Source organism: Mandrillus leucophaeus, unplaced genomic scaffold, assembly GCF_000951045.1.
Source record: "Mandrillus leucophaeus isolate KB7577 unplaced genomic scaffold, Mleu.le_1.0 Scaffold255, whole genome shotgun sequence".
Lineage (NCBI taxonomy): Eukaryota > Metazoa > Chordata > Mammalia > Primates > Cercopithecidae > Mandrillus > Mandrillus leucophaeus.
This window is the reverse complement of record NW_012102643.1, coordinates 1058620-1080452: the sequence shown is the minus strand read 5'-3', so window position 1 is coordinate 1080452 and position 21833 is coordinate 1058620. Positions and strand designations below refer to the sequence as shown.

Below are 21833 nucleotides of genomic sequence, written 5' to 3'. Positions count from 1 at the left end.
GGGATCCCTTAGACGCCAGCCCCTGGGGTCCAATTAGGCAACATAACAGCGGTTGCTGCTTTCAGAATCATTAGCTTCTTAATCCTCCCAGTGAGAGGTGAAAAAAGTGTGAACATTCAAATTGGGCTCATGGATTTAAGTGGCTTAACCAAGGGCCCCCAGGAGAGCTGAAGCTAATAATAGCTCCTCTGTGCTCAGCACTTAACCATTTGCCAGGTACCTGTCCCATCTGCATATGTGCAAGATACTGCCCCAATTTGCAGATGAGAAAACTGAGACTCAGAGGGAAGAGGTGAAGGGCACAAGGTCTCATGGCCGTATTGCAGCACAGCCAGGATTTAAATTTGGATCTGACCCCTTAAGCCTATGTGTTTTCTTTGGAAAGAACATCAACAAATTATGAGACTGGGTTGTAGATTTGGCCCATAGTAGGTGCATGATAAACATTTGTTGACTGCATGAATGAATGTGTGTCCTCGGGTACGTTGCTCCACACAGTCACTCACATACACAATTGCACATAGTGTGCACTCAGTACACACAGACTGAAGCTTTAATTTCCTCTCTTAAAACTGGATCTTTTGTTTTGCACATTTATATTGTCTTCGTGGCCCCAATACGCACTTGAGTTTGTGTCTTCTGAAATGGAGATTTCTTTTAATGAACCCCACATTGTGATAATGCTTAGTGATGTGTAATTTTGTATTAGCCAGTGGTCTAAACTCTCCTCAAAATGTGGTCTGTGAACCTGCAGCATCAGCATCACCTGGAGGCTTCCTTGACCAACAATCAGAGCCTGTGTTTTAATAAGATCCCCAGGTGAATCCTGGTTCCAGGTGTGCTGGTCTCCAATGTCCATTGCTTCCTTTGCACCTTGTTATAATTGCAGTTAAGTACTCATTTGTGTGATTATTTGTTTGTCATCCATCTCACTCACTAGACAGGAGGCTTCAGCTCCATCAAGACAGGGACCCTGACTGCCTTGGCTCACAGTATTAGTCCATTCTCGCACTGCCATAAAGAAATACCTGAAACTGGGTGATTTATAAAGAAAAGACTTTTAACTGGCTTACAGTTCCGGCCTCAGGAAACTTACAATCATAGTAGAAGGTGAAGGGGAAGCAGGCTCATCTTCCATGGCTGGAGCAGGAGGAAGACGGGGGGGTGGCAGGTGCCACACACTTAAACAACCAGATTTTGTGAGAACTCACTATCATGAGAACATGCTAGAACTCACTCACTATCATGAGAACATGAAGCTACGGGAAAATCCATCCCCATGATTCAGTCCTCTCCCACCAGGCCCCTCCTCCAACACTGGGGATTACACTCACTATTGTAACCCAGTTCTGAACTCATGCCTGGCACTGAATGAATGAATGAATGAGCTCAGCCCAGAGGCTGTGGCCATCTGCTCAGCTGATCCCTCTCTCCTCACCCCGAGGAAGCTTGGGAAGAAGAGGAGGCTTAGAGTTTAAAATTCAGAAGGAAATAGAGGAGGCACTCTGTCCTCCCTACTTGGCAGCCAGCTAGCCCATTATGCATCAGCCACAGCCCCTTCATCCTGTGGGTCCATTCTCAAGCCTTGGGGGAGGATGAAGAAGGGGCAAAGCTCAGAGTAAAACAGATTTGGTTCTGTTGGGCGCCAGGTCATTAGAGCTGCTTTCACTACCAGCAAAATGGATCAAAGTTGCCATCAGTGACTCCTCCATTGACCTTGACCTCATAGCCTACATGGTCCAATATGAATCCATCATGGCAAGTTCAATGGCACCAACAAAGTTGAGAGCAGAAAGCTATGATCAATGGGAAGTCCATCTCCATCTGCCAGGCACCACATTCCAAAGGGGGCATTGCTGCCACTGAAGAAGTTGCCTTCATCACCCTAGAGATGCTTGGGGCTCACCTGAAGAGTGGTATCAAAGGGGCATCATCTCTGTCCCTTGTGCTGATGGCCTGTGTTCGAGATAGGGGTGACCTACTCCCTCTAGATTTCCAGCAAGCCATCTGCTTGTCCCCCCAAAAGGGTCTATGACAACCATGGCATCATAAAGGTACTCATGACCACTGCCTGTGCCCTCTCTGTCCCTCTGGCAAGCTGTGGTGCGATGGCCATGAGACTGCTCAGAGTGTATTCAGTGGCACTGCCAAGGCTGTGGCAAGGTCATTCATGAGCTGAATGGGAAGCTTGCTGACACAGCCTCCTGTGTCCCCACCCTCAGTGTGTCTGTCCAGGATCTGACCTGCCATCTAGAAAAAGCTATTGAGCACGGGGACATCAAGAAAATGGTGATGCAGGCACCTGGGGGTCATTGAAAGAAATTCTGGGCTACACTGAAGACCACGTTGTTGCTTGCAGCTGTGACAGTGATGCCCACTCCTCCACCTGTCGCACCAGGGCTGGCGTTGCCCACAACCACCAGTTGGTCAAGCCTACTTCCTGGTACTGTGCGGACGTTTGGCTACAACACCTGCAGGGTGGACTTCCTGGTCCACGTGACCTCTGAGGACTAAGAGCTCTGGACCACCAGCAAGTGCACAAGAAGAAGAAAGGCATTCTCTGCTCCTGGGCAGTCCCTGCCCACCTCTGTGCCAAAGAAAAGAATCTCCACCCTTGATTCACTGTCCCGTCCAAGGCTCCCAAAGCAGGGAAGGAGCCTAGAGAGCCCTGCCTTGTCATGTGTATTAATGCTAAAGATGATCAATGAAGTCCACACCACCCTAGCCATGGAGAAAGGAAGCAGAAAGGGAGGAAGAAGATCATTCCACATGGAGCACTCACTCTCCAGTTTCTCAATTCCCCCGGGTGTCCTGGCATGAAAAGGTTAAATGTGATTGATACCAGCAGACAACAGGAAAAAAGCCTGTGTTTTTCAAAAATCACACAATTGCCAGAGGAAAATCTCTTTGCACTTCCAAATGCCTGTTTCTCGCTTTCACAGTCTTCCTGAGGTTGCTGGGGTGGGAAAGGGAGAGTATTACAGGTCTGCGTAGTGGGGGAGGGGAACCTGTCTGCCTGGGGAAGGCAGGTTGCTCAACAATTCAGAGGAACTGGGTGGAAGCTTGAAAAGGAGCTGGGCGAGGCAAACATGCAAATCATGCCATGGAGATTGGCAGAAAAGACGCTTGCCTCCAATTTATGGAATGCCGAGTTAATTCGAGCCCATAGGAATGTTGTTCCCATAGATTTAGATTTTTATGAATATTTATATATTTATGAAAGAAAACATTCAAAATGTTTAATTCAGTAACTTATGCAGTACTAAATGCACTCAAGTCATGAGCTTTTACCAGGAATGAGACTGTGACTGCTTCAGAATGAGACAGTTCATTCTTGAACCCTGCGGGAGGAGGAAGAAGGGGTGATGGGGTACAGGACACCCCGCCTAGGAGCAAACCCAGGGTAGGGAAATCAGCATTGAGTGAGCGCCTACTGTGTGCCAGGGGCTTTCCTTGACGTTCGGCTGCTGCTGTTCTAACCTTTTCCTGGAATGTGGTACATAATGCGAAATATATTTCTGCATTGTTGAACTCACACGCATGCACACACAACACATTCTCACACCTGTACCTGCAACAAAAGTGTTACACAATTCCTTCTTACTATGGGCGATACATACTGCCATCGTATATCATAAAATAGGCACTTCTCCTTTTCTTAATTCCAGTTATGAGTCTCTAAATGAACTTCAAGACCACCACCCCCGCCCCGACCCCAGTGGTTTGGGACTTGAACAGAATTTCGCTCAGCCAGAGGGAGGGAATTAAGAGTGTTGACCTTGGAGTCACACAGCTTTTGGGTTCAAGTCCCAGTTCCCTTGCCCATGGCTGTGTGACTTGAACAAGGCACTTGACCTTTGGAGCCCTGGTTTCTTCATCTGTACAATGGGGTTAATAGCGCTGCATGCTCAGAGCACTGTTGTGAAGACTCAGTGAGAACCTGTCTATATGCAGTTAACAAGGGCCTGGCACATAGTCAACCTCTAAATGAATGCCAGTTGCTCTTATGACAATGACTGTCATTGTCAGCTGTAGTGTCATGGTTGAGAAGACAGACTCTAGAGCCAGACCACCTGGGTTCAGGTCACAGATCCACGCTATACTTCCTGTGTGGCCTTGGGTGAGTTACTTAAGCTCTCTGTGCCTACAGCTGTTCATTGGAGGATGAGAATAGAACCTTTCTCATAGGGTGGTTATGAGGATTAAAATAATTAATCCAGGTAAAGAATTTAGAAGAGAGCTTGGCACGTAAAAAGCACTGGGTAAATGATGGCTATCAGCATCATCTCATTTCATCCTCTCCTGTCCTTGCAAGATAAGTATTTTCAACCCCATTGCAGAGCGGGAGAGCTCTGAGGCCCAGAGATCGAGGCAACCTGCCTGAAGTCTCATAACTAGGAAGTGGCAGAGTTGGAAGTGCACTTTGGTCTCCTGAGCCTCCAGCACAGAGGCTGAGACAGGCTCGGAGCGCCACAGCCTTAGGGTGCGATGATGACACGGCCGCTGCCCTACAGAACAGGGAGTGGGCGTTGGCAGGTTGACGCTGTTGCCATCAGTACACACATTATCTAGAATTTGTCCAGGACTCTGCAGTGAGGACATTGAGTTGCATTGTTCAAGATGATGGAGCACAAAAGTACTACCCAGTGCACTCTCCCTATGTGAAATTATCCTCCGGCAAATGTCTCTCCCAGCTTAACTCTGTCACCTTTTCATCACCCCCTGCATATTGCCTCCCATCGATGATTGGACATTGCATGCCGAGGGATTGGGTGTAAGGTACTTGCATCAGGAGCCCAAGTCTCATCCATCTCTCTGCTCCACCACCCTAGGTGGAGCTCAGGAGATGATCCAAGAGGTTCCTTCCCCTAAAGTGTTGGGGCCAGCTGCACCTGCACCCCAGGGACTGGAAGTGAGGAGGCAGGGGAGGAACATCAAAGCGATGTCATTAGAAGAAGGGAAATGGATGTTGGATGAGCAAAGCCAACCGATGTCTGCCATGCTGGGGTTCTTGGGGGTTGCTTTTGAGGAGGGAAGGGAGCAGTTTTCCATCCAGGAGTGGAAATGGCACCGGCTTGTTCCACTTCCCAGCTGTGCTGCTGCCTAGTCATGTGACCTGGCCCAAGCACGTTCCTTCTGTCTCAGTTTCTCCATCTGTACATAGATGGAGAAAAGGACTCTACTCTGGCGTTTCAAAATGCTATGGATTCTTTATATGTCATTTTTCCTTAATTGCCCGGAGACAAAGCGCACCTAGAAAGGGTTCTGAACTCCTCAAGAAGAAGAGTGCTGAGATGTGGCACCTCAGATAAGCATCTGTGGTGGAGAAAGCCGCGGGCAGCACCCCTCCAAGTCTGTTCCTGCTTAAGTGGTGTCTAAACTCACCACCTCTGCAGAACATCACCCTAGTCGCTAAAACCCTTCCAATTTTTCTTTTTCTCCTCCAGGCATCACCAGATCAGCCCCCCTGAGAGTGTCCCAGCTCTTCTCCAGGTGAGTGCCATTCACTTGTCTCCTGCTCACACACCCTCCTTTTCTTCTCTCTTGGAAGGTAGAGGTTGAGAGAAAGGGCCCTGGAGCCAGATTCCCTGAATAGGAATCCCAGCCGCAGCACTTCCTAGCTGAGTGAGCTTGAGCAAGTCACTCCACCTCCCTGGGCCTGAGCCGTCCCATCTGGGAGAGGGGGACAGTCGTGCTGCCTGTCCCCACGAAACAGCAAAAGCAGGTAAAACACACTTAAAATGGGGCCTGGAGCAGAGTGTCCTCAGAGTCTTAGCTATTATTTTCTTCTTTCTTCTCTTCATTCTTTTTTAAAAATTCTTTTCTTTCTCCCCTTCCTCTCCTTTCCCATGCATAGGAAATTTCTCGATTTCTTCCTTCCTTTCCGCCCCCCCGTCTTTCTCTCTCCTTTCCTCATTCCTTTCCTTTCCCTTCTTTTCAACCTCCCTTCTTTCCTTCCCCCTAACCCCAACACAGAGTCTTGCTCTGTCATCCAGGCTGGAGTGCAGTGGCACAATCTCGGCTCACTGCAACCTCTGCCTACCGGGTTCAAGCAATTCTGCCTCGGCCTCACAAGTAGCTGGGATTACAGGCTCCCTTCTTTCTATCCTTATTTCTCTCTCCCTTTTTCGCTTTCCCTTCCTCTCTTCATTCCCCTTTTGTCCCTCATCCTTTTCTCTCCACCTCTCTCTCCTTTTTCCCCTTCCTGCTTTCATCATTTCTTTATTTTATTTTAAGTTCCAGTATACACATGCAGAACATGCAGGTTTGTTACATAGGTAAACATGTGCCATGGTGATTTGCTGCACCTGTCGACCTATCACCTAGGTATTAAACTAGCATGCATTAGCTATTCTTCGTGATGCTCTCCCTGTCCCCTGCCCTCCCCCAACAGGCCACAGTGTGTGTTTGTACCCCTCCCTGTGTCCTTGTGTTTTCATTGTTCAGCTCCCACTTATAAGTGAGAACATGCAGTGTTTGGTTTTCTGTTCCTGTGTTAGTTTGCTGAGGATAAGGGTTTCCAGCTTCATCTGTATCCCTGCAAAGGACATGATCTTGTTCCTCTTAAATGGCTGCATATGTCCTTTTAAATGGCTGCATATGGTGTACATGTACCACATTTTCTTTATCCAGTCTGTCATTGATGGGCATTTGGGATGATTCCATGTCTTAGCTGTTGTAAATAGTGCTGCAATGAACATACGCGTGCATGCATGCTTTCTTCCTCCTCTACCACTCACATATCACTCCTCAGTACCTAACCCCACATGAGCCCTGGCAACTCGGAGTTGGATGAGATGCAGTCTCTGTCCCTGGAGAGCTAGTCTAGTGGGAGAGATAAACCAGGAAATCAGAGATCTCAACCTGGTGCCGTCAATGCTCCACCACAGGCACACGCTGGGGCAGTGGGAGCTCAGTGCTGGGCTGGCCTTGCCCAGAGCCCTTTGGGTGCTGCCCTTGGGAGCAGCCATCCTGAGCCCGCTGCTGCATGCCGTGCCCTGGGTGCCCCTCAGGCCAGGTGGTGAGCTCCTCAGCATCTGGAAATCATCCTTCTTCTCCAACATTGGAGCAGCTGTTGATAAGGAAGGCATTTTCTTTGCCTTCCTTTCCCTCCAGAAGATGTTTTGGGGAGTATTAGTAGCAACCGAGGACTGTTAAATCTACCTAACTTTTTTAAGGCCTCAGAGTTAGAAAGCTCCACCATCCTTCCTCTGGGTTTTAACTTGAGCCCCTGTTTAATCTGAGCCGCTTGAATGGGTTTTGATGGCAAGCAGGAGTTGATTGGCTTGGGTCTCCAGCTTCTATTTCTCTTCTAAGGAAGGGTGTGAATTGGGGACATTTTCAAATAAGGCTGTCTGCTCTGCAGGTTGCATGCTTCTGAGTGCCCCAGAGAGCCAAAATATTGATGAATGAGACGCTTTCCAGGACTGGGGCTGACATCTCCAGCTCAAATGAGTTTCTTATGCATTTTGCAACAGGTTCCCCCAAATAACCCTTTATCATGGCAGTAGTCAAAAAGAAAGACGGGGATAAGGGACATCTGTTTATAATTCCATAAACTTTTGCATTCACCTGCTATGAGGCCTCAGGTGGAGGAGGAACTCTGGAAGCAAACAGGCTTTAACGAAAGTGATGTCACATAACCAAAATGGAATCAGACACAGATTGGGGAATCTCATCAACATTTACCTGTACGCTTAACCCGGTTATGATAGTTAGACGCATGATAGTTGTGGTGTCTGGGGGAGGATGGCAGAGCGGAGGGGTTAAGGATGTGGCCTCTGGAGCCAGGGTTCAAATTCTGTATCAGCCGTGTGCTTGTGACGTGTTATTCACCTTTCTGCCTCTGTCTTCTTACCTGTAAAATGGGGATAGAAACAGAAATTACCTCCAAGACTTGTCACAGTTGTGGTGGAGTTTAAATGAGCCAATTCACATGAAGTAACTAGGACAGTGTCTGGCACGTAGGCATGAGAATTGACTACCTTTACCGCTAAGGGAAGTGGCCCTTGTAGGGATTGTTGCAGACAGGGTGTGATTCGGTCTCAAGAAGTGGCTGCTGCTCAAATCCAGCTTATTGATAGCACCACACAGGAGTGCAGACCCAGGTATGCTGAAGCACCTGGTTTTCAAGAGAAGGGAGACAAAGCGAGCGTGTGTGTGTGCATGCCTGCGTGTGTGTGCATGTGTGTGTGTATGTGTGCGTGTAACCTGGTTTTCAAATATTAGCAATAATTTCAAATTAGGAAAAAAAAAAATAACTGCAGTGGCCAAAGAAATTATATCCAGGGATCTGTGGACTGGATGTGGCCCCTAGGCCACCATTTTGCTCCCTTTGTGTTTGAACAACTCACCTGGACTTTATTTATTGCTATCTGCAGGGCTGGATGAATCCCAGTCCTGTGAGAAATAGCAGATTCATGGTTCCAAGCATGGGCTCTGCAGTCAGACTCCTTCGTTTAAGCTCTATATTTACCACTTTGTAGCTGTGTGTTCAGCTCTCTGAGCTTTGGTTTCCTCATCTCTAAACCAGGAGAGATAAGAGCCTCCACCCCAGGGATTTCATAAGAGCATCCGTGAGATATAATGTACATACCAGTTGCATGTGACATAATTCCCAACCCTTAGTGAAAAACACACAGTGCTTGGCAGCACCCACAGTACAAATATCTTAAGTAGGGAACCCTACATCCTAGCCCATTATAGAACCTGTTGTTCTCCGTGGAGTAGAGAACCCATTTGTGGTCTTTGGTTGCAAGCAACAGAAATCAACTCTGGCTGATATAAGTCTAAAAGAACTTTTGGGGGAATATCTGGAGCAGCTCAAAACATAAATGAAATAATCAGGCCTTGAGAGAGATTAAGAATAGGACAGATTCAGCATTCAAGCAATATGGAGGATTTAAATTCTCAAGACAGAGTCTGATTGGAGGATCTTGCATCATGTCCCCACCCCTTAGCTAAGAGCAAGACATCTTGATTGACAGCCCTGTTAAAGCTGCAGTCAATTGAGAAGGTATCTAAATTAGGACAATCGGGGTAGGATAGGCTATGCTACAGTAATCAGTAAACCTCGACATCTCAGTGTCTTCACACAACAAAGGTTTGTTTCTTACTCACATGAAGTCCAGTGTGGATGGGGTGAAACCCTCCAGGGCAGCTCTCTCTCCTCCACAAGCTGACTCAGGGATCCAGAGTGTTTCCATATTATGACTCTGCCATCTTAACCTGTGCCCTCCACAGTTGCTGTCAAAAGAGGAGAAAGGACAGGAGTGTTGCAGGGGATGTGTTCATTGGCCAGGCCTGCGAGTGGCTTACAGCATATCTATTTACATTCTATGGGGCTGAACCCAGTGACACAGCTGAATCTGACTGTACAGGAGACAGAAAATGTAATCTTCCTGCTTCCCTGGAAGAGGAAAATGAAATGGAATTTGGTGAACATGTACGTTGCCTCTGCTCTGGAAAGAGCAGAACCCCAAAGAAAAATGGGGGTGTTGATATCAAGATAAGGAAGAAGGGGTGCCAGACTGGGCTTGGAGATTTAATCTTCTCTCTTTCCACACAGATCTTGCCCACGTGTCCTCCCCAGCCAGCCTTCCACAGCCATGGCAGCCTACGGCCAGACGCAGTACAGTGCGGGGATCCAGCAGGCTACCCCCTATACAGCTTACCCACCTCCAGCACAAGCCTATGGAATCCCTTCCTACAGTGAGTAGCAAACAAGTCCTTACTCTCCTCCTCCGGTCCCCAAATCATGGTCTTTGTTCTGCACTATTGTCTCAGCTAAATGTGGATTGATAAACACAACCAACCTGATTCTGGATTAGAGATAAAGGGAAAAGAGTAACACTTTAAATATGGTTCAAATTCTATAGACTATAATATGAAGACCCTTTTTGATGGCAAGAATTGGAAGTTGAACCTAAGCTGGTTTAGGGAAAATCGGAACTGAATGATTTGCATACTGAGAGATCTGTGGATACAACCCTCATCAGGTATGGCTGGATCTAGGTGCTAAAGTGTCATCACGAGGAGTAAGTCTCTTTCCATCTTCAGATGCTCCCAGCAAGTTCTCCCTGCATGATAGCAAAGATGGTGCCTGTCCACTCAAGGTTTGCATCCTTTTAGCTCCAAATGCCTAGTGGAAGGAGAGCTCACCTTTCCCAGAAGTTCCAACAGAATGCCATATTGGCCCTCATTGGCCCAAATTGGGCCATGTGACGTTGCTTATAGCAAGGCAAGGAGAACAGGGTGATGGAGATGAGGAAGCTGAAGCCTGTGGATTGTCTATGCAGGAGGGGTGGTGTTCTTAAAGGAAAACAGAGTGGTCGTATTGGGAGAAGGAGAAATGGATGTGGTGGGGGACGGGGCAGAAACAACAGACCTCCCACCCTTGACTGTTCACATCTTACAGCTAAGAACTGAAGACTTGCGAACCTGGCTCACCGTCCATGCCCACCTGCCCTTGCCTCTGGCCTTGAGTCATGCTGTTCCCTCCCCTCCTAGCTGATATCTTAACCAAAGCCCTTTTAGTAGCAAGTGACAGAAAGCCAAGCTAATGAGCTGGAGGAAACAAGAGTTTATTGCCTATGTAGCTGGAAAAACCTAGGGCACTGGCTTCAGGCAGGTCTGGGTCCAGGTCCTCAAGGAATGATATCAGGACTCAGCCTCTGCTTCCCTTTCTGTGGACCTCAGGCTCAGGCAGTCTCTCCCACTGTGGTGGCAAAGACAGCCCTGGAAGTTTCAGGTTGCAGTGCCCCCCCAAAAAGAGAGCCCCCACTGTCTAGGACTTCCCGCAGAGTCCCAGGAATTTCTCTACTGGACTCCTACATCCATCCAAGAAGACAGGTGCTGTGGGTGGCCATATTTGGCCACATGTCCACCCACAGAACCAGGGGTCAGGTCAGCCTCACCCAAAACAACTGATCTGAAGGTGGGGAAGGGGTGGTTCACAAAGGAAAAGGAGGCAGGAAGAAACTACGCTGTACCTGGCCCCAGATTTTTAAATCTGTATGTGTAATTTCAAATTATCATGCACGGCATAAAGGAAGCAGAGACTTGTTTTAGGTTCTAGGGCCGGGAAAGGCCTTTAAATAAGGAACGAATTCAGCTGAGAACTGAGAGAGGGCCATGTGCAGGCATAGACAGGAGAGCATCCAGGCAGAGGGGCAGCCCCTGGGAATGGGGAGGAACTTGGCAGTTCTGAGAAGACCAATGGCTGGAGCACGATGGGAGATGAGGTGAGTGAGGTGGGCGTGGCCTCCGAGGCCCAGGAAAGATTTGGGGTTCTGTTCCAAGTGAGACAGGAAGCCACTAGAGGGTTTGTAAGCAGTGGGTAGTAGGATACAACTTACGTGGGGTTTTTAAAATTTTTATTCTTATTTTTATTATTTTTAGAGACAGAGTCTGGCTCTGTCTTCCAGGCTGGAGTGCCATGGTGCAATCATAGCTCACTGCACCCTCTACCTCCCAGGCTCAAGCAATCCTCCTCCCTCACCCTCATGAGTAGCTGGGACTACAGGCACTCACTACCTCCCCTGGCTAATATTTTTTATTTTTTTTGTAGAGATAGGGTCTCACTTTGTCGCCCAGGCTGGTCTTGAACTTCTGGCCTCAAGCAATCCTCCTATCTCTGCTTCCCAAAGTGCTGCAATGACAGGCATGAGCCACCGTGCCCAGCCTAGATTTTAAAGATCATACTGGCTGCTGTGGTGTGTCTGGCTCAGATGTAATCAGGAAGAGAAGCAGAAAGGCCGGTTGGGAGACAGATGAAGCCTGGAGCAGGAAGTGTTAGAGGCCTGGGGCGAGGCCATGGCAGTGGACAGACACATGTAGACAGAATCAAGAGCAACTCTAGAGGCGGAATTGATAGGTCCTGTCGAGGCATCAGACCAGGCTTAGTAATCGTCACCATCGTTGACTTCCTGTCACTCACATTGGTTTATTTCCACTAATTCCTTTAATCCCCACCTCAACCCTACGAGGAAGGTCACCTCATTATCCTCCCTTGAGCGATAAAGAAACAGAGACTCAGAGAGGTTAAATAATTTACCCAAGGTCACCCAGCTGGTTGGTGGCAGAGGTAGAATTAAGCCCGGGTAGCCTGGCTCTGGACCCCGAGCCCTCACCCGTGGGGTTCCGACGCCTGGCTGTGCATTCTGTAAATCCTGGGGGATTACCTATGACAGACCTTGGCCAACAGGTGTGGGCATCTTTTCTAACTTTCTTCCCCTCCTGTGCTAGAAGGCTTAGAATACAATCACACATAAGTTACCCTGCTTGGCTGAGAGCCAAGAAAAATGAAGCCATATTCTTTTTCACATAAAAGAGAAAACTAGCCCTGTTCCCAGACAAAACATGGCATCAGAAGGAAATCAATTTGGTGCAAAGTTATTTTACTGTCTCAGTTACTTTTGGAGCATCTGTTCCTGGATAATACAGTGTAGATGATAAGAGCACATGTCCTGGAACTCCGCTGCCCGGATTCACATCCCGCCCTTGCCTGTTGCAGGCTGCAAGACTCTGAGGGAGCAGCCTCGCCTCCTTAAACCTCAGTTTTCACGTTCATACAATGGGAGTAATACTAAGTCTACCCCTCTCATGATTGCTGGGGGGGTTAAATGAGATCATCTACACCCGGGACTGGCTAACTTCTTCTGTAAAGGTGCAGGTCGTAGATATTTTCTACTTTGTGATCCATATGATCTTTATCACAACTACTCAGCTCTGCCATTGTGGCATGAAAGTAGCCAGACCATATGTAAACTAATGTGTGTATCTGCGTTCCAATAAAACTTTATTTACACAAACAGGCAGTGGACCAGATTTGGTCCATGACCCTGATCTAGATGAAGGGCTTCCTCACCAGTGCCCACCCCAAGAGAAATGCTCAACAAATGTCACCTGTCCCAGTAGAAGCGAGGCTGCCACACACACACACACACACACACACACACACACAGAATGTCCTTGTCACTGAACAATAACGGTGGATGAAAAGCCGTTTCCCTTTATATCTGCCTGTGCCTGAGCAAGCCGTGTTTGCTCATCGTCTGGACAAACCTTGTTGAATCTTGTCAGGAAACTTTTTTCATTGCTCCTTGGCAAATAGTGCTATTTACTTTGTTTAAATAGCTGCAGGAAATAACACAATTGAGCAAACTAGAGACAAGGACAGAGTATTGAGTATTTTTTTCTCAATTTATTATGCAATATTAAAGACATACATAGTAGGGTAACACTACAACACCTATGAACTGACCGTTCAATTCAAAAAATAAAGGGAGTTGGCCTTCCTTTCCTCTCAAAGATTCCTGTGCCCCCAAATTTCATGTTTATCATTCCCCCGCACTTCTTTATGTAGAAGAGATCAGCAAACTTTTTCTATAAAGAGCCACATAGTAAATATTTTTGTCTCAGCAGACTACACAGTCTCTATCTCAACCACTCGACTCTGCCATTGTATCATGAAAGCAGCCATAGACAAAGCATAAACGAATGGCTGTTTATGTCTCAAAAAACTTTATTTACAAAAATGAACAGCAGATCACATTTGGCCTATGGGCTGGAGTTTGCTGACCTTTAATGTAGAGTATTTTAAGCATTTTTTAAAATTTACCTATATTGTGTCTTTTAGTACAGATTCTTTTGCAACTTGCTTTTTCCACCCAACATTATGTCTGTAAAATGTATCCATATTCATACAAGTAGCTGTAGTTCATTCATTTTCACTACTGTATAATATTCCACTACTTGACAGCACCGTAATTTATTTACTCATTCTTTAGATAGTCTTTTAGGGCTTTGTTTCTCATTACATAGGATGCTGCGATCAGCATCTTTGTGCGTTTCCCAGGGGTGGAAACCTACGAGAGGAATTTCTGGGTCGTGGGTTATAACCATTCTTCACTATCCTGGATAATGGTAAAGAATTTTTGTTGTCTCTGACTGTGTAAAAAACCACTCCAGAACTTAGTGGCTTAAAACAACACTGACGAATTATTTCTGTGGGCTGGCCAGGTGGGCCTGTTGCTGGTCTCCCGCAGTCCCTCTCACGCTGCTGTGCTCAGCCAGCAGGTGGGCTGGGGCTGCCTCGATGGCACGCTGGGGCCTCCCTCTCATGTGGTCCTTCCTCCTGGGTTTCTTCAGGCATGGTGGGCTCCGATTCCAGCAGGCTGAAGATGGAAGCTTCAAAGCCTCTGGGTGCTGAGTCTCCAGAACTACCGGGCGTGGTGGCACACACGTGGTCCCAGCTACTAGAGAGGCTGAGATGGGAGGATCACTTGAGCCTGGGAGGTCGAGGCTGCAGTGAGCCGTGAGCGTGCCACTGCACTCCAGCCTGGGTGACAGAGTGAAATCCTGTCTCCAAAAAAAATGTAGTTATATATTTATTTTAATATGTATTTTGTATCTATATATGTGTGTGTTTATATGTGTGTGTGTGTGTGTGTGTGTATATATATATATATGGAACCTGTGATTCCTTAGTCATTATTGCTTAAGGCAAGCAAATAGTTTTAAAATTGAGTCGATTTTTTTTTTTTTTTTCGAGATAGAGTGTCGCTCTGTCACCCAGGCTGGAGTGCAGTGGCATGATCTCGGCACACTGCAACCTCTGCCTCCCACGTTCAAGCAATTCTCCTGCCTCAGCCTCCTGAATAGCTGGGATTACATATGTGTGCCACCACACCCAGCTAATTTTTTGTATTTTTTGTATTTTTAGTTTTACCATGTTTCCCAGGCTGGTCTTGAACTCCTGGCTTCAAATGATCTGTCTGCCTCGGCCTCTCAAAGTGCTGGAATTACAGGCATGAGCCACCACGCCTGGCCTGATGTCTAAAAATAACATGAAATGAATCATTATATGGATGGTGCTGGGATACGGGAAAACTAAGCAAATGGTGCACAACATTGAAGATAGGGAAGCGCTCATTTGGTCCAAAACCCTCATTGTAGTCATGAGGAAACTGAGGCTTGGAAAGCAGAGGGCACCTGCCTCAGTGATATCCCAGAGCCAGGACAGGAAACGAGGACTCTGGACTGTGCCAAGTGCCATGGGCTGATCCAGAATTCACATCACTGAGCACCTGCTCAGGGGGCTGTTGATATTTTAAACACGAACCATCTCCTGTCTCTCCTCTGCTCAGATCCCTCTGGGGCCCCTCTCAGGATCAAAGCCAAAGGTTTTCCACTGCAGTGTCTTTGCCCCATCCCCATCTTGATGATCTTTCTGACCTCATCACTCACCCTGTCCCCACTCCAGCCTCACTGGCTTCCTTGCTGTTAATTCATCCAACATACCAAGTACGCTTCTGCCTCAGGACCTTCGCACATGCCTTCCCTCTGCCTGGACAGGTATTCCTTCGGGTATCCACGAATCTTGCTCCTTTGCGTCCTTCAGGTCTTTGTTCAAATGTCTCTTCCTCCATGGGACCTCTTCCTCATCCTCCATGGGACCTTTCCGGATCACTCTGTTTGAAATTTCAAATCCCAACTCCCCTTGACCAACTTTGCCACCTCCTTCCCTGCTTCATTCTTCTTTTTAGCACCATAAGACTCTAAATGGAGTCCAAAAGATTTAATCATGTTTGGAGAATTGTGTTAGTGTGAGGTTCATAAGATGGAAGGGAAAAGTGTGTGCCGCTGAGCGTGCCAGGGAGTCTGGGAGCCAATCATGTTGTCTCTTGTGTTACCCAAAAAGTATTTCGTATGCTTCTCCTCTACTGTGGGTTTTTACTTGTTTTTCTACTGTCATTCTCCTCCCACTAGCATGTAAGCTCCAACCACTACAGTATCTCCAGCATCAAGATCTGTATCTCCTGGCCTGTTGCAGGTGCTGAGCTAATAGTTGTGAATGAGTGAATGAATACTTAGTGGCTGTCTGGTTTTGACACCCTCTCTGAAATCCACACACTCACTTTGGTACTTCCATGAGCGGAAGCCAGTGGAACTTGCAGATAGTTCACGAGCACCTTTTCAGAGGCCTCTTTCTCTTTGCTATGAAGATAGTCATCAGAGATGCCTGGGGAGCAGGAGGTCTGATGAGATCAGTCTGCCTCTGGGCCAAACCGTGACCAGATTTCCTTTGAACACAATCTCTTAGAGCAATGTTTCTCCATCTGGTTTAAAAGACCAGTTTTCAGGTTTTTGCTTTTTAATTGCCATTCCACTATGGACTAATATTTTCATAAAATAAAATGAATTGCTAGAAAAATCAAATTAAAATATGTATTTATTTATTTGAGATGAAGCCTCACTCTGTAGCCCAGGCTGGGGTGCAGTGGCGTGATCTCAGCTCACTGCAACCTCCACCTTCTAGTTTCAAGCAATTCTCGTGCCTCAGACTCCTGAGTAGCTGGGATTACAGGTGTGCACCACCACACCCAGTTAATTTTTGTATTTTTAGTAGAGATGGGGTTTCGCCATGTTAGCCAGCCTGGTCTTGAACTCCTGACCTCAAGTGATCCGCCCACCTCGGGCTCCCAAAGTGCTGGGATTACGGGCATGAGCCACCGTACCGGGCCAAATTAAAATGTTTTAAAAGCATACTAAATACAAGTCTGGACAAATGGCCTTAGATGTCAGAACAATGCCAAGTTGCTGCAAAAGTTTCTGCATGTTTACTTCTCAGTGTCTGACTTTCTCATTCTGAATTTGTGACTGATACATGGACCGCAGTCTGGACAACAGACTTACAGGATGAAGGCCCTCGTGCACCTTTGCCATTTTCATATTCTCTTCTTTTTCTCATGGATTAGAATTTTATGATCCAACCACTTCAGCAAACAAAAGAAGAGGTGAAAAACTTTATTTTCTTTTCTTTCGTAGTCATTCATTCACCAGTTTTTGAGCACCTACTATGTGCAAGACAGGGAGCCACATATGGGGAGACTTCAGGGTACAAGAGGGACCCAGCCCTTCCCTCCTGGAGCCTCCAGCCTAAACAGAGAGCAGAGGTTCAGCAGTGAACTGGGATGAGTGCCAGGCAGGAGAACTGCATGCTACTCAGGGCTGTCTTAGGTCATAGAAGGCCTTTCTAGGCAAACAATATTTGCCTAATAGAGAAGAGGGAGGTGTGGGTTCCAGGCAGAGGAAGCAACATATGCAAAGGCTTTGAGTCCAAAGACATTGTTGAAGTTTGTCTCTATCTATTTAAAATGGACAATGTAGGCATCCTTAGATGCAGCAATTTCTGTCTTGTATCCAACCAAGACAAACACTGTGACATTGCTGGAGGAAGTATGTACATTTCATCTTGGATTGTAATAGTAAAAACTGGCATCAACCTGGATTTCATCATCAGGGAACTGGCTGAGCAAGCAGTGATATTTCTGATTTCGACTTTCTATCCCATCACTAAAACAAACAGTGTCTGAGCATATGGCTTGAGCAAAGTAAGCGAAGGAGCCCAGGAAAGGCAGTGAGGTCGGAGGGGTGGGCAGAGCCCACACAGGGCCTTGGGGGTCACTGCACTGCAGAGTTTAGATTTTACTTTAGGTGCACAGTGAGGCCGACTGTACCCAATGCAACGTTAACCACTCCTGGTGGACTGAGCAAAAACAAGGTGCTGTAGAAATACTGCTTGTTGCTGCCGTCATTGTTGTTACTAAAGTCTGGCACCATCAATGGCTTAAAACCCCTCACACACATTATTGAGAAGCATCAAGATAAGGAACCTTGACTTCAGAGTTATCTGCCAGTTGCAAGACCCCAGTCCAATGGATGGGCAATCTCAATTCCCACATCTTTAAAATGAGAGAAGTACTATATTGCCTGTTTCGTGAGACTGATGTGAGGATAAAAGAGATGTGTGCTTTAATTACTTCGTTCAGAGCCTTTATGTGTTCATTCTTTCCTCTTTAATTTCCTAACAACCCATCATTTCACAAGAAAGGAGGCCTCCAACCTGGGGTTGCAGGAGAAACTTTCGAGGTCACCAATCAATGAAGCAAACCATCTAGGACTCCAGCCCAGATTTCCTGACTCATAATCTATCTGTTTTTACCTTACTAAGCATTCTCTCATTTTGTGGGGTTGACAGGGTAAGAAGGAGGTAATTTCAATAAGAAAACCGTCAGCAGAACTGAAAGTGTTCTTGAAAGAAATGAAATTTTAAACAGCAATGAGATACTGTTGTATACCCATAAGATAGACAGAGATAAGCAATGTTTGATAACACAGTTGGTGTGGTTGTGGAGAAGCAGGGCTCACTCAGTGCTTGGAGAGAATGTCACCTACAATGTAGGGAGCACCATTCAGCAACATGCAAGAAAATTTAAGACGCTCTTGCCCTGCACTCGGTGATTCCAACTACTGGGAATTTACCTAAAAGACTTGCGCATGTGCACAAAATGTGTGTGTGTGGTGTGATGACTATAAGCTGCAGCAAATACATATGTATATGCAGATAGGTACATCTATATGTTAAATGTATTTTCTGCGTGTGTGTGTGTGTGTATATGTGCACATTTGCTGCGTGTGTGTGTTATGTGTGTATTTGCTGCAGCTTAAATTAGAGTCATAAAATCTAAAAACCACCCAAAAGTTAATGAATAGGAAACTGGTTAAATGATGGGGAAACCACACATTAGAATGTCACACAGCCATCAATACAAAGTAAGGAAGAACTTTATAAGCTCATGAAGAATGATCATTATCACATATTATGAAGCAGTAAAAGAAAAAAAAAGAAAATGAAGAATTTATAGAATACTCCAGTTTATTTTTTAAAAGATGGAATAGATATATACATTACATATGTATATTATATACATAACTGGTATATGCACAGAACTTGTCTGGAAGTGAATTGTGTTCCATAAAGCTGGTAATCGTGGTTGCCTATAGGCAGAAGAGCTGGAGTTTGAGGTCAGGGATAGGAAGAGACACTTTATGCCTTTTGTACTATTGGAATTTTCTTTTTTTTTAATTTATTTTTTATTATTATTATACTTTAAGTTCTAGGGTACATGTGCATAACGTGCAGGTTTGTTACATATGTATACTTGTGCCATGTTGCTGTGCTGCACCCATCAACTCGTCAGCACCCATCAACTCATCATTTACATCAGGTATAACTCCCAGTGCAATCCCTCCCCCCTCCCACATCCCCATGATAGGCCCCGGTGTGTGATGTTCCCCTTCCCGAGTCCAAGTGATCTCATTGTTCAGTTCCCACCTATGAGTGAGAACATGCGGTGTTTGGTTTTCTGTTCTTGTGATAGTTTGCTAAGAATGATGGTTTCCAGCTGCAGCCATGTCCCTACAAAGGACACAAACTCATCCTTTTTTATGGCTGCGTAGTATTCCATGGTGTATATGTGCCACATTTTCTTAATCCAGTCTGTCACTGATGGACATTTGGGTTGATTCCAAGTCTTTGCTATTGTGAATAGTGCCGCAGTAAACATACGTGTGCATGTGTCTTTATAGCAGCATGATTTATAATCCTTTGGGTATATACCCAGTAATGGGATGGCTGGGTCATATGGTACATCTGGTTCTAGATCCTTGAGGAATCGCCATACTGTTTTCCATAATGGTTGAACTAGTTTACAATCCCACCAACAGTGTAAAAGTGTTCCTATTTCTCCACACAATGCATTCATTACAGTTTCGATAAAAATTAAGTGAATGAGCTGATGATGGTTAGCCTCACCTCCTCAACACAGTCCCTTTCTCAACCAGTTGTTCATGGAATTAGTACCTATGCTTTAGGTAAGCATGCCACGTTTTGCTGAAGTAGAAGGCAGATTTGTAACTGTGGCCTTGGGATAAGCAGGTCCCCCCGCCCCCATGAGATTGGAGAGTGTGTCTGACGGTTAAGTGACATCATCTTTGCAGAGGAAGGGTGGTTCATTTCACACCTTTGCCCAAAATCCTAATGGACATTTAAGCCATACACGGCACTGCCCAGGGGAGTAGTGGGCTGCAGGCTTGCATACCTACCACGCTGGCAGGTAGCATGAAGCTGGTGGCGTTTACAAAATATGAGACGTTTGTAGCCTGCCTTTCCCTTCTCCACTTTTGATAGGATCCTAGGATGTACCAAAACAAATCACAACTGCGATGAGAAAATAGCATCTTAAAACCAGCCTCAAAGTCCTGCAGATGGAATGAAATCTGTGATCACCTGGGAAACATGTGAAAGGGGCAGCTTGTGGTCACATGTGATGCAGACATGGTGTTACTAGACCATCTTGTCATTCAAAAAGAAGCCATATCTCCAGCTTTTTGTGTATGAAATATTCTTACTTTTAAACAAAATCAACTAATTCAGTTTTTCTTAAAAATATGCAGGCCAAGTCAAATATGTCTGTAGGCTAACTTTGGCTGACAAGCCACCAGTTTGCAACTCCTCATTTGGAAGCTGATAAAATTGCATACTGTCTTGACCCAGTAGCTCTTTTGTGGGTGACAAGGACGCATCCTAATCATGTGTCCTTGGTCCTTTTTTTTCCCCCTCTTCCTTCAAAGGCATCAAGACAGAAGACAGCTTGAACCATTCCCCTGGCCAGAGTGGATTCCTCAGCTATGGCTCCAGCTTCAGCACCCCACCCACTGGACAGAGCCCATACACCTACCAGATGCACGGTCAGTGTGGCGCTGTGGCCCCTTCCTGCCCGTCTCTAAGGACCACCTAAGTTGGGTGTCCATTCATTCATTCATTCAGCAGATTTTTTGAGCACCTACTATGTGCCAGGCTCTATCTCAAGGAGTGGACAAAATAGATACGAGATCTGCCTTCATGGTCATTACCTGGCATTGGGGAAAGACTAATGATAAAGTTGGCAAATGAGCCAGATGATTTGGGAAGGGGTTGAATGTAAAAAAACCTGGTCTTTGCATAGAGAGTGATGAGCACTTGGGAGGTCAGGAAAGGTGAGATTTGTGACTTTAGATCAAATCATCAGGGAAGGCTCTTGAAGAGATGACATTGGACAGAAACCCAAAGGGTGAGGCAAAGCAGCCACATAGACATCTTAGGGAAGAGCATTCCAGGTAGAGGGAACAGCCTGTGCAAACGCTGCATGCAGGGAAATGTCTGGATGTATTTGAGGCACAGAGCAGAGACCCGTGAGACTGGAGCAAAGTCAGAAGGCATGTAGGAGGAAAGAATCTTGGACGAAGAGCAAGGCACAATCGCGCATGGCCTTGAGGGATGTGGGAAGGAGTTTGCTTGTATTTTAAGTGTGATGGGACAGGCAGTCTATTGTAGAGACTCAGAAATGTTGGATGGTGGAAATATTGGACAGTCAGGTAAAGAAGCTGTTATTTCAGGCAGGAGGATCAAGGCTCTGCAGCCCCAGAGGGTGGCCTTAAGGAAGAAAGAACTCCATTGTGTAATCCTCCACCCACATGCCATAAGGAACTGGCTTGCTGGGTTCTCCCATGCTCACCTCCACTCTTTACCATCCAAGAGCCCTTCTCAGTTCTGATGCCCCCTTGGGAGCATCCTGGAGGTGATGCATGGAGCAGAGGGCTGGTGGCTGTAATTTTCGGGATGCCCATTCTGCTGTTTCCCTTTATATAAGTTGCTAAAAATTACCATCAAGGGTCTGAAAAAGTAAAATGACAAAGTGCTGGGCTGATGAGTGATTGTACTTTTTTTTGAGACAGAGTCTTGCTATGTTGCCCAGACTGGGCTCAAGTGTTTCTGCCACTTCAGAGTATCTGCGACCACAGGTGTGCACTGCTGCACCCAGCTTTGATGGTACTTTTCTTTTAAAAGAAACTACTTGGAAGTATTATCACTTCATCTTGATTATTTTAATTTTTATTAAGGAAGTAATAAAAATGGTTGTCAAGGGCAACATTTCAGGAAAAAAAAA

The 21833-nt window shown here is 46.2% G+C and overlaps 1 protein-coding gene across 1 annotated transcript in view; it reads left to right on the top strand.

Moving 5' to 3' along the window:
• EYA2 (EYA transcriptional coactivator and phosphatase 2) overlaps positions 1–21833 on the top strand; it is a 229198-nt gene that overhangs the window by 25785 nt on the left and 181580 nt on the right. The window contains exons 3-5 of the mRNA XM_011983749.1: positions 5448–5493; positions 9569–9711; positions 20479–20595. Of these exons, the coding sequence (XP_011839139.1) occupies positions 5448–5493; positions 9569–9711; positions 20479–20595 (306 nt within the window). The remainder of the gene's footprint in view (positions 1–5447; positions 5494–9568; positions 9712–20478; positions 20596–21833) is intronic.